Source organism: Ursus arctos, unplaced genomic scaffold, assembly GCF_023065955.2.
Source record: "Ursus arctos isolate Adak ecotype North America unplaced genomic scaffold, UrsArc2.0 scaffold_25, whole genome shotgun sequence".
Lineage (NCBI taxonomy): Eukaryota > Metazoa > Chordata > Mammalia > Carnivora > Ursidae > Ursus > Ursus arctos.
In genome coordinates this window covers 5,413,957-5,426,668 of record NW_026622930.1, presented here as the reverse complement: position 1 = coordinate 5,426,668, position 12,712 = coordinate 5,413,957, and the positions used below count along the sequence as shown (strand labels likewise).

Below are 12,712 nucleotides of genomic sequence, written 5' to 3'. Positions count from 1 at the left end.
TGTAATCCTTATTCTGTGAGGCCTCCCACGTTAGGGGTAAGAAAGCGGAGGCTCAAGGAGCCACATGTGCCTGGAGCCACGCAGTAGCAGTTGGCTGGGGAGCTGGGCTGTGGACCCTCACTCGTGTGCCCGGAGGTGTGTGGTGCTGGGCGTGACGCCAGGCAGGGCCCAGGGCGGGGCTGGGTCCCCAGAGGAGGCAAGAACATGGTGAGGTCCGGGCAGAGCGGCTGGCAGCCGGGGACACTGCTGCCTTTCTCGGCCGCCGGTTCCAGCTCTGGACTGGACCTCTCTGAGGTTGGGGTCCCTCTCAGAGCCTGAGGGGAGGGAGGGGGGCGGGGGGCACGGAGCATGGGGCTGGCCGGGACCATATTCCAGGCAGTGTTCTCACTCCCTGCCTGGTTTCTCGCCCAAGGGGAGCTGTACTTCATGTCGACAGGCGTTCCGAGCGCCGCAGCGGCCCGTGGGGTCGTCTACAAGGTGATCGACCCCTCCAGGTGAGCCCTGCCCACCGCGCTGCCTGGGCTCCTGCTGTCTGCCAGGACCCCTCGCCTTCATTGCCTTGTTTTCGTCTCCACCACCCCTTACGGGAGGGTATGACTCATAGCCCCATTTCTTAGAAGGGAAAACTGAGACCCAGAGAAGGGAAGTGACCAGCCAGGTCCATAGTGCTGGTGAGGGGCAGACCCGGGACTCAAAACTGGATCTCAGATCCAGCTCTACTCACAGTAGAAGGGGGCCAAGGATGCCGCCTGGGCCAGATAAGCATGGGCTTGACCTGGCTTTCTTGTCTGCTCCCCACCCGACCCCATCCTTTTTCCTCTCTGACTTGCCCCTCGCTCCTCATTTCCTGGGCCACCCCACCCCCTGCACCACCTCCCCCAGCCCCAGATTGGCCTCTGAGACCCCTGATCTCTGCCTGTCCCCACCACAAGGCTGCCCTTCCCCCTGCAGTCCCACCTTCCCCTGGGGAAACCAACCCACAGGCTCCTGTCTGGAATGTGCTGGGGCTTTCAGAACACCTCGCTGGCCCTCCCCATGCCCATCTCCATCTGCTTGGCTTCTATGTAGAGCCACAGATTCCATGCCAGGCGGTGTTCTGACTCCTTCCATGTAAAACTCCTTGACTTCTCAGCCGCTTAGTTTACAGAGGTGGAAATCCTGTACCGGCAGCGCCCCGTCCAGCCAGAGCCGGAGCTGGGCTTGGGACAGCCAGCTGGCTCCAGAGCCCTGCTCTGACCCCATGACTGCACATCGCCACCCCTTGAACCTTAGGCCTCACTGTCTCCAAGGGGCCTTTCCCTCCAGGCCTTGCCCAGAGCTCCCCACCGCTCTCACCATTCAGACCTGTAATCTGTAATCTCCCCCTGGCTCGGGAGTCTCCAAGGGCTAAAACTGCCCCCTCCACCCCTTCAAAGTCAGTGCTGGCCCCGGGCCTGGCCCAGAGCACAGAGCAGAGACTCAGGTGTGTTTGACCAATGAGTGGATGATTGGGTTTCTCAAGCTCCTTCTCGGCCCTTAGGGTTTTGCTTCTCAGCTGGTCTCCCACTGCTCTGTGCCTCCATTCAGCACCTGGGCAAGCTGCCTCACATGTACACAGCTTGCACCCACCCCCAGCACAATGCCCCCCCACCCAGTGCCTTCAAAGAATCCGCCCCCATCCAGCAGCCCCTGATGTGGACAGCTACCCTAACCTTTGACACATCCTGGGTGTGGAAAAATCCTGAAACCCCACCATCACGCTTCTAAAAAATCATTTTAAGAAATTAGAAGAGTTTTAGGTTTACAGACAATTTGCAAAGATAGTTCAGAATTTCCCATATATCCCTTGCCCACATCCTTTATCATTAGCATCTTGTGACGTCCTGGTACGCTAGTCCCAGTGAATGGACCGATGTTGGCACATTCCTATTAATTAAAGGAGTTCTCTAGTTTTCCCCTTCTGTCCTTTTTCTGCTCTAGGATCCTATCCAGAAGCCCACATTCCATTCGGTCATCGTGTTTCCTTAGCTTCTTCTGGTCTGTGACAGCTTCTCAGACGTTCCTTGTTGACCACACTTTTAAAAAAAAAAAAAACAACACACAAATCTATTCATTATTGACATTGTTTATCAAGAAACACATAAGGATTTCCTCCTTTCATCCCTTCCTCCCCTTTCCCCCGAGGTCCTCTCTGGCTTTATCTGCTAGCGCCAGGATTTACAGCAATATGGACGAGCACATGCAAACTTTGCGTTTTTCTTTGTTCCTTTTCCCTATTTTGTATAAACATTTCCACATTGCAACATCACTCTCGAAAGCATCGTTTTGAATGGCTGTGTAATTGGCTGTTGAGTCACCGGGCCACAATTATCTTACCCATTCCTTGGACATGAAGCTTATTTCCCTTTTTTTTTCATAGAGTGCTTCTCTAAGGAAATATCACATATATGGAGCATGTAATTCATGCCAGGCTGCCTTAGACCCACCCTCTCCTTTTGCCACGAGGCACCTTTCTTTCGCTGTGGGCTCATTCTCCCCAGGCAACTGAGGGGACCCGAGGCTTAGAGAGTTCTCCTGCTCAAGGTCCCCTGGAGGGAGGAGCCAGAACCAGGCTAGACTCCTTCCCTTCCCGCCCTCCGCCCTCCCTCATCTCTTTTGTGTTTCTCTTTTGGAATGCACGTCTTTCTTTGCACCGCAACATCCTGCGTAGAGGCTGCCTGGAATGAAGAAGTCGGGAGTGGACGAGTGGGGTGGGGCATCCATCACTGCCCAGACAAAACCACTGGGGCATTTACGGGTGCATTTCCTACCTTTTGCCTAACAGAGAGTTTTTTTGTTTTTTTGTTTTTTGTTTTTTGTTTTTTACATCATTTCTTTAAGGAACAAAACCGTGCTGGGTCTGTCTGAAGCATGTGGATATAATCTGGGGTTCAGAGCACAACCCACTCTTTCTGCAGCTTTGGGAAGCGTGGGTGCCTGGCTGTGTTTCTTCAGCCTCTGGGGGAAAGACCCATACCCCTCCTCAGTTTCCCTCTTTGGCCAGGCCTGTCTGGAAGCCACCTCCTGTCACATGGCCACTTCACCCTTCAGGCTTTTCCCTTGTGCTGCTGGAAACTATTGAAGTCTGGACCCACGTGGGCCAGTCCCAGAATAGGGTCGGTCCCATTCAAAGACTCACAGATCAACAGCCAAAAGCTAATTAAAATGGAATTCCATGCCTTACTTGTGCCCCTTGGAGATGTCAAAGGAGACCCAATTCAGAGCCCTGGTAACCCTTCTCAGAAGCGTCTCTCCCCCAGCTCTCTGAAGCCCCGCCCCCCACACCCTGGATCGCTCAGGGGCCAGCCCCGCAGCTCTCTCCCACCCTTTATCTTTAGATCCGCCTTACCTTTCCCTCTGATGTGGCATCACCAAAATCCAGGGCCAGAGGGGCAGAGAGAGAGAGACTCTCCTCACAGGCCGAGGGGCGCCGGCGGGGGGGTGTCAGGGTGGGGTGCGGGGATCAGACTGCAGTCACAGTTACAGCGGTGGGGCTTCTGGTGGAAGGAAAGGGGCTGTGACATTTGATCTCGTTCCGAAGACAGTTCATGCTCTGAATCAGAAGCCGCTCAGGAGAGGCTGAGCCACTGGCCCTCGGGCTCTTGAAAAGCAGACGCTGAGGGGACACTCGGCAGATTGTCCTACAGGATTTCTGTCCTGGGGTTGGGCTCCCGGAGCCCTGGGGGCCACACGGCAGGGGCGCCACCAGTGGTCACCATAGTTGTTCCTGTCCCCCTCTGCCCAGGCCTGAATGCACAGCGGTCTGGCTGCAGGGGCAGGGAGGGTGTCAGAGGGACAACTCAGGGCGGGCTCCCGGGGTGGCACTCACCACCTCCTTGTGTCGGCAGGCGGGCGCCACCCGGCAAGTGTCGGACCCAGCCGGCCCAGGTGAAGGCGAGGAGCCGCCTCATCCGGTTTGTGCCCAAAGAAAGTAAGTGCCTGTCAGCAAGGAGGCATCGGGGGAGGGAAGCTCCCCCACCCGGGGCCCAGCTGCTCCTCCAGCAGATATGGGTCCTTCCAGCTGGCCCTGGATGCCCTTCCTGGGCCCCGACGCCTAGCACTGGGAATGGCACCCAGGAGATGCCCAGTTATAATGGGTGGAGCCCCTTGAACCCAGGCCACGGGTGAGTGGCCCCAAGGGGCTGCGGGCCTCACAGGGGCAAGGGAAGGGGAGGGATAGCTGGCGCTAGGCCAGGTGCACTCAGAGCCCTCGGGACAGACAGAGACAGCGGGTGTACCTGTGTGGGAGCAAGACTGGAACGAGTCATTCTAGATGCACGAGCCGCAGGGGAGGGGACACCTGCCTGGCGCTGCCATAAGATGGTTCCGTTTTGACAAATTTGGTGGGGAGGGAGGTAGACGCAAACCCTCATGACCTGAGGGCCAAGCAAGGCCACACATGATGACCCCTGGTATCTGGGGCCAACTGAAGGGGCAGGCCTGACGAGGGGTCTGTTCCCCTGGGCCCAGGCTAGGTGGGAGCATAGAGCCAGTGCTGGCAGACCATCCAGTTCTTAAGAGAAGTGGGAAATGGATCCATCCATCCGTCCGTCCGTCCATCTGTCCATTCACTTACCACACACATGTGCTTCGAGCTGGCGATGTACTGCTGAGCAAGACAGACATGGTCCCCGCCTCCTCGGGTTGTTACGTGCAATCTCTCCATCTGCAAATTTAGGCAGCTTTGGCTCAAAATCTTGAAAATCACCCTGCGGGCCAAAGGAAATACTTTAGGGGGTCCAGTGTGTCCAACAGATTGAGGACCTGTTGGTGGACTGAGGGGCAGGGGAACGGGAAGAGGGGAAGGCTGAGCACCTGGCAGCTGGGGGTGGGCAGCCCTGAGGAAGGGGTGCCCCCAGCAGAGGACAGTTGGGGGAAGGAATGAGCTCAGTGTTTGGGGAAGTTAATTCTGGCTGCACTTGATTTTGGGCCTGGGCCAGTTTTCCATTCATTCAGCAGTTTCTGGCCGTTTCAATAGTTACCCCTTCCGTGCTGGATGCTGGGACCACAGGAGAAGTCAGACCAGGCCCTGTCCTGGCTGGGACAGACAGAGAAGTCACTTACTGTCCCAGGGCTGTTACAGAAGTGTGTGCCAGCTGCCATGGGGACCCAGAGCAGTGCAGGACTGGGGTGGGGGCCTGGGGGTTCCTGGGGGCTGAGGGTTGAGGCTGGAACATAGAGGAAGGGTGCACTGGGGGTGGGGGGGGCAGTCTGGGCAGCAGGGCCCACAAGAGCCAAAGCAGAAGGCTCCCCAGCAGCCTGGGGAGCTGAACGTCCTTCCCTGTAGGTGGAGTGGGGGCCAGGCTGCAGGGAGGGGGGTGTCTGGCCCATGTCCCTGTGCTCCTGGCCCTGACCTGCTCCTGGCCTTGAATCAAGACCCTTTCTTAGCCTTCATCTCAGCTGAGGTGGGGGGTTAGAGGGCTTCGGACTGGTGACCCTGGGGTCCCTCCCCATAGTCAGGGAGTAGTCTGGGAGTTCGCCTCTCCTGGCAGTGTCTCATGCAGAATTAAGTTTATCTCTGTGGCTGGTCAGGGCCGAGCGTGAGTGTTGGGGTGCTGCAGGGACAAAGGGAGTCGCCCCCCTCAGCTCCCCATGCCGACTCTATCCAGGCCTGTGGCAGGGTAGATGGTTGGGGTACTCTGTCCCCTACGCCGGTTCTGGTCAGTGTGGACCCCAGCCCCAGGCCAGCAGCCTTGGGAGTGTGGAGGGGAGAGCTTCGCCCCGCCCTGGCGGGCCCTGGGCGGTCCAGTTCTCATCCTGCCCGTCTGCCTTAGATCCTCAGCAGTTTTTCCCCATCAATGGGCCTCAGCGTCCTCGCCCCTAAACCAAAGACTGGAACCAGGAAGTGTCACTTGCTCTGAGGAGTCCTCCCAGACACTTCTTCTCTTCCACTGGGCTCATGAGTTAACAGTGTGAGGGGCTGTTCCCCCATCCCTGCTCCCAGACTTGGGACTCCCAGGAGGGCAAGACTAGAGGTGTGGGGAGACCCCAAAAGCGGACTGGTGCAAAGCAGCTGCCAGTGAGTGTTTGCAGAACGAAGAAGCACCTCGCACCCAGCTCCAGGCTGGTAACCCCAAGAGGTACCCCATCCTCAGGGGTTGGAGTGGAGGGCAGAATGAGAACATCTTTCCTTGGTGGAGCGCTGGGGTGGGCTGGGCGGCTGGGGTCCTTCTGACCGCAGGCTCTTCCTCTGCGCAGAGTTCATCCGGAGGGCGGAGAGCACCCCACGGCCCACAGCGCGAGCACCCACCCAGGCGCCCCGCCGCAGCCGCCCCACGGCTGCTCCTCCGCCTGCGCCCACCCCGAGGCCCGCACGGCCCACTCGGCGGCCCGGAGGCCGGAGGGGTGGCGGGCGGCGGCGGGGTCGACCCGGCACCGCGGACCCTGCGCCCTCAAACGGCGCCGTGCGCCTGGTGCGGCCCGCGGGCCTGAGTCCGGGCCGCGGGCGTGTGGAGGTGTTCGCGGGTGGACGCTGGGGCACCGTGTGTGACGACGCCTGGGACATCAAGGCTGCCGCCGTTGTGTGCCGCCAGCTGGGCTTTGCGCACGCCGTGCGGGCCACCAAGCGCGCGGAGTTTGGCGAGGGCCGCTCGCTGCCCATCCTGCTGGATGACGTGCGCTGCGCGGGGAGCGAGCGCAACCTGCTGGAGTGCACGCACGCCGGCGTGGGCACGCACAACTGCGGGCACCAGGAGGACGCGGGCGTCGTGTGCAGCCACGAGGACCCTGACCTGTAGGCGAGCACCATCCGACGGGCCAGGACACCTCGGTCCGGCCGCAGCCTGGCAGGGCCCCTCCACCCTGAGCGCGCCCGGTGCGTGCATGAGTCTGAGGGCAGAGGGGGCCCATCCGTAAGGCTGTCCTGTGGAGGTGTGTGAGGTGTGTGCAGTGCTCGCGTGCTCTGTGTCCCTGCCACTGTGTCTTCCGCAGACCAGAAGCCACAGCATGTTGGGGCCTGTGTGGTCATGGCCCCGGGTGTTCTTTTCTTACCTCCAAACATCTTGGGCGTGCACGGGAACACAGTCTGGCCATGGTCCCTGAGCACTGAGGGCTAGCACCCTTCAAGGGCAGACATTGCTCTTGGCCGCATTAACAGAGGCGTAGCTGGCAGATTGAGGGAGGGGATCAGGCCTGTTTTGCCCAGGGCCAGAGTGGAAGGCCCCGGACTATCTGGAGTGTGGCTTAAGGAAGGTGACTCAGAGAGCATGGGCAGGTGGCCCAGCAGGTAGAGGTGCTGAAGAGAACAGGAAGGCATCCAGTGGGGCAAAGGGAAGCTGTTAGACTGATGGGTCCAGGGTGAACTGTGAGCCATGGCCATCTGAGTGAGGATCAGGCTGCCCGGGGGAGGCGAGCATTTGGGGAGGGCTGGCTGGGGGAGGGGGTTTCTGGATGACCTCTGGAAAAGCCTCTTGGTCATCTTGGACTTCATCATCATGCTGGGTCCATGTGGGTGCTCTGGGGACAGTGCTGGGGCCCCGGGCCCTGAGACCTGACTCTCCAGTGCTCACTGGAACGGAAGCCACCCACCTGGCCACTCTGAGCACCGTGGCCCTCAGCGAGTGAGTGGGGCACCAGGTTTCTCTACTTTAAAGACTGTGCTGGGGCCACTGAAGCCACCCCGGTCATCTCTATCCCCACGCTGCTCAGTGAAATCCCAGAGGACCCTCTTATTCTCCATCATCCGCCCGCCCCCAGACGTCCAGAAAGACTACTGACGCTCTATCACCCAAAGCTGTGCCAACAACGTGACTGTTTACAATCCCCTTCCCGCCTCTTCTCTCCAACCTGTACTGCCTGGGGGCTGGAGATGGGGCGGGGGGGCGTCTCGGCCTGGAGCCTCCCTTCTGCTCACAAGTGGAAGTTCCTTTGCCCACTAAGGACCTCCACCCTGGCCCCGTGTGTCAAGTACAGATGGGCATAGCTTCTGATAGGGGAGCAGAGAGGAGAAGCAGATGGTCACTGGGCAGTGGGGACAGGATATAGCCCATGTCAGGGTCTGTCAGGGCTCTGGGGGGTCATCTCAGCCCAACCTGTCATTATTCTGAGAGCTGAGCCAGCACCAGCGGCGGTGCGCCCAGCTAAGGCAATGGTGCAGGCAAGTCTGGGGGGTTCTCCTGGCTGCTCGCGGAAGCTGAGTGTAGAGTACAGGACTGTTGAAGAAAGCTCAGGGTCCCCTCTAGACCCCACACACCTCTGCCTTGAGCGGGGTTGGCAAGGGCCCTGGGCCCTGGCCACTTACCTGGCCCCATTGAATCCGGCCTGGAAACCATAGCCCTGCCATTGAGCGTGGCCTGTGTGCAGACACCGTTGTAAGGACAGTAGAGCACACGTGAACGCATTTGAGCCTTTGAACAGCCCTCTTCTCCTCCTTTTACAGATGGGGAAACTGAGGTGCACAGCCAGGGAGCGAAGAAGCCAAATAAGAACCCACACAGCCTAGCTCTTGCACCTGCTGGCACCCTGACCGTTCGTGGCACTGCCTGACCCTAGGGCTGCTATACCAGCAGAAAAGCAGCTTGGCCCAGGGGATCCCCCCGGGCTCCTGCCCACCGTGGGGTGCCAGCCTGGCTGGGAAGCAGCTGATGGACACTCCTGCCTCCTCTCACTGCCTCGTGGTAGCTGACGGGCATCTTCCCCAGACACAGGGAAATTCTGAACAGCGCTAGGAGCTGGGAGGGCTGAACTTGTCACTGCGCCCATGGAGAGAGGAGCCCAGGAGGCTGAGTGTCCTGGGCCTGGGCCTGTCCCAGATGGGGCTGAGCTGAGACTAGAGCTGAGGGAAGGGGGGTGACCCTCCAGAGCAGGGTGGCACCACGGCCCTACCCAGTGGGGCGACCAGAGCTCTTGGGCCCCCTGGGCCCAGAATGGTGGTGGTGGAAGGAGGGTCATACAGCGTCTTCCTCGGGCTCCTCCATGCCCTTCCCTGCCCTTCCTCACCCTATCAAGCCCCCTCTTCATTTGAGGGCCTGAAGGCCGTGATGCCATCAGGTGTGGGTTGGGAAGTGGGGCAGAAGTGAGGGCGGCATCTCCCACTGCTGCTCAGCAGTGGTAACCATCTGGGGCTCCTGGTAACTTCCCCCAAGTGATGGGGGGGGGGTCCAGTGTCACTGTTGTTTGGGGGCAACTGGGAGCAGTCTCAGGTCCCTCCCCTCTGGGTGGGGTGCTCCCCCCTCCAGTCCCCCACCTCCTGACCCCTCAGGCTCCAAACAAGGCTTAGGCTTCAGCCTGACTCCTGACAAGGAGGCTGACAGACTCATTGCCCCTTTAGTAGTAACAAGGATGGACAGCTGATGTTTGCTGAGCACTTACTATGTGCTAAGCACTGTCCTAAAAGTTTTACTCAGTAGTCACTCACTTAATCCTCATATTAACCTGCATGAGGCAGGTATTCTGCTCACCCTTTGTTGTACAGATGTGGAAACTGAGGCCCTGGGAAACTTCATTACTTGCCAAATGTCATATAGTCAATATTTGAAAGCAGGCAGTAGGGCCTTGAGCCCCAGCTTTGGAATGTCACCCTGCTGCCTAAAAGGCATTGAATTCAGTGTCCCCCCACTTCCCATCGGCCCCTGTCATTGTGCAGATGGGGACACAAGCCCAGAGCATAGCAGAGCTGGTTTCAGACTCCCTGTCTAGTGCTCCTTTCACTCCACTGCCTACAGCTGGCTGAGGAGGGAGCATTCACAAGTGACTCTGTCCCCAGGGACTTTGACCCTGCCTTAGAGTCCTCCAGGGTCTCTGGGGATAGGCGCTGACCCTGGCCAAGGCTTTCTCTGCTCCCTGTCAGCCTCTGCCATCACACCCTCTGACTGGGCTTCCAGTCAGCAGGTAGAGTGATCTCTCAGAACGTGGCCCAGAGAGGGGCTGCCTCCACCCAGCGTCACACAGCTTAGTTCTTGAGCCCTTGGAGCCCAATGCTGCAGGGATGTCCCAGGTGAGCCCGTCACCCAGGAGTGCATCCATGTGTCAGCCTCAGGTAACGATACGCCAGGTCCCTAATGGGGCCTCGTTTGTTCCTTGTGTACCTGCATCCCCTTCACGAGACTGAGGCCTTGGTCCCATGTTCAGAGGGAGGCGGTTTTGCACCACTCGAGGGAGGGCAGCCCCTTCAGAGCCTGGCTCCCGAGCAGGCAGCTTTCGGAGCCTGCACCCTCCCTCCGCGACTCCTGCTGGGGAACCTACTTCTTACATGATGCTCTCAAACTTGAGCAGAAAGACTTGCAGGGCCGGTTAAAACACAAGGCGCTGGGGGCCTGGCAGAGTGTTAGACTCAGTAAATCTCAGTGGGGCCGAGAATTTGCCTTGTGCCCCGGGTGATGCTGATGCAGTTGGCCTACTTAGGACGCTTTGAGAACCACTGTCTATACTAGTGCTGTCCGATAATATGAGCCACACAGGTCATTTCAAATTTTCTAGTAGTCATGTTAAACAAGCAAAACGAAAGGGGTGAAATTAATTTTAATAATATATTTTCTTTAACCCAGCATATTCAAAAATTACCGTTTTAACAGTTAATCCATATAAAAACATTAATGAGATTTTTAAAACATTTTTTATATCCAATCAATGTAATGCAGTGTCTGTTTTACACACACAGAACGTCTCAGTTGGACAAGCCGTGTTTCAAGCGCTGGATTGGCACATCTGGTCAGTGGCTACCATATTGGATAGTGGTGTCTAGACCTTTCTGGGGAAGGCGCTTCCAGGCAGCGCCCTCTGCTGGCGGCTTGTAGTGGTGCTGCCCAGGCAAAGGGCCTGGAGACCCACCTGAGCTTTGGGTGGGTCTTCTCCCTCATCAATCCCTACCTGATCACAGGAGAGCTGCGAGAATCAGATCACATGGCAGTAGGACAGCAGCAGACTTGGTACATGGGGAGAGGACACTGTTGACTCGCCCCGGTCAGGGACAGGGGTGCTCTGTTGACAGAAATGCTGGTTGAGCCATGGTCACCTTGAGCCAGAATCTGTTACTGGTGTTGAGTGATGCAGCAGACAGTATTAATGCCCGTTCCTCTCCTTGGCTCTAGTTGGACAGGCTTAGGTTCACAAATGTACGCTGAGGCTCCCCCGTGCCTGCCTCATGTGAGACCCCACACTTTGCCCAGAGCAGTTTAGGATCTGGCCCTGTCCTCAAAACACAATGGTTGGGGGTCTTCCCTCCAAATTGCTCCCAGTCCCTGGAGCTTTCACAGCCCAGGAGGGACTGTCTAACCTGCCCACCGCCACCAGCACCCCCCCAAGTGCTGTCCAGCCAGCCGCTGCGTCTCACCGCCACATGGGGGCGCCCCGGCAAGCCAACGTCTCCCAGCCCCAGCCGTAGATGCACCCAGCTCCCCGCGCCGGGATGGGCAGCCAGGCTGCGGTGGTCGGGGACAAAAATCCTGTCTCTTCTGGGTCCAGTTCTTAAAACGTGGCCCTCTCCGTCACCCTGCAGTCCACACACCCCTCACAGTCATGTCCCTGCTGGGGACCGTCCTGGCTGCATCTGGGAAAGAGATACACAGACCTCGGTTTCCCAGCCTCCCAGACCTCTCCAGGACTGGCCCACGAATGGGGCAGGGCCATGTCCCCTTCCCAGGAACCCGGCAGCATCTATCTTTGGGCGCCTCCCCCGCCCCCCGCCCGTTGGAGCTTTATTGGAACTAGGAGTGTGCACACCGGACCTTCCCATCCACTGTTCCCACTCTGGGTGCCCCCCGCCCCCCAGTGTAAGAATGAGAACTAGAAGTGCAGAGCTGGGCATCCTCTGTTACACCCGAATGGGTGAGGAGGAGAGCGTTACATAAACGCGAGGGAAGTCTCGGTTATTACTTCACAAATACCCTTTGACCACCAAGGGCACTTTTGTCGCCTTCCGTCGAGGGCGACCTTGCGCACCAGACTTGCACGCACTCCAAATCCGGCTCCTTTGGACCCGGGTCAACGCCTCCTACCCTACTTTTCTTGGGTTTGGGAGGCTCCGGAGGCGCCGAGACGCCGGGAGGGCCGACCCTGGTCCAGCTGTGAGTTCTTCATTCGCAGACACAGCCTCCCTGTGTCCCCGGGATCCTCGCCACCTGGACCGTGGGCCCCGCGGGGAGACCACGGGCGCTCGGCGGGGACCGGGCAGGCAGAGGGAACCAGCTTTGGCGGTTGAGGGTTCCAGAGAGAGGTATGGGAACAGTCGGCGTAAGACGGGCGTTTGGAGGCTGGGATGGGGTTCCCAGGAAGGTTTTAGGGAGAAGGGAAGGGGCCTAGGACCGCGCGCGGAGAACGCGGTTATTTGAAGGGGCCCAAGACAGCGGAACTAGCCAGTAGGACTTAACGCTGCCGCCGGGGCAGGAAGCGCGGAGGAATCGGGGTTGCCAAGGACAACGCGTTCTGGGCGGAGCTTCTGTTGGGATAGAGCTTGAGGGACTGGGGGCGGGGCCTGGAGAGCGGGGGAGGAGGCGGAGCATGGGGGGTCTGAGCCAGAAGCGGCTTTGTGACTGGCGGAAATCCCATGCTCTGGGCGGGGCCTGAGCTGGAGCGCAGTAGTGGTTGGGGCGGGGCGCGGGGCGGGGCGGGGGCGGGCCCCGAGAGCGGGAGCCGGAGGCGGAGACGTGGTTGGCGGGGATGGAGCGCCCTGGGAGGGGTCGAACCGGCGGGGGCGGAGCCGAAGGGGAGTGGGCGGTGCTGGGTCGCGCCGGGCCTGGGGCCGAGGCGGCGCGCGGCG

At 59.2% G+C, this 12,712-nt stretch overlaps 1 protein-coding gene across 1 annotated transcript in view; it reads left to right on the top strand.

The window, feature by feature from the left end:
* Positions 1-10,580, top strand: part of HHIPL1 (HHIP like 1) — a 29,000-nt gene extending 18,420 nt beyond the window's left edge. Inside the window, exons 7-9 of the mRNA XM_026515121.4 lie at positions 413-494; positions 3,867-3,949; positions 6,217-10,580. Of these exons, the coding sequence (XP_026370906.1) occupies positions 413-494; positions 3,867-3,949; positions 6,217-6,755 (704 nt within the window). The 3' untranslated portion in view covers positions 6,756-10,580. The remainder of the gene's footprint in view (positions 1-412; positions 495-3,866; positions 3,950-6,216) is intronic.
* The last annotated feature ends 2,132 nt before the right edge of the window (positions 10,581-12,712 follow it).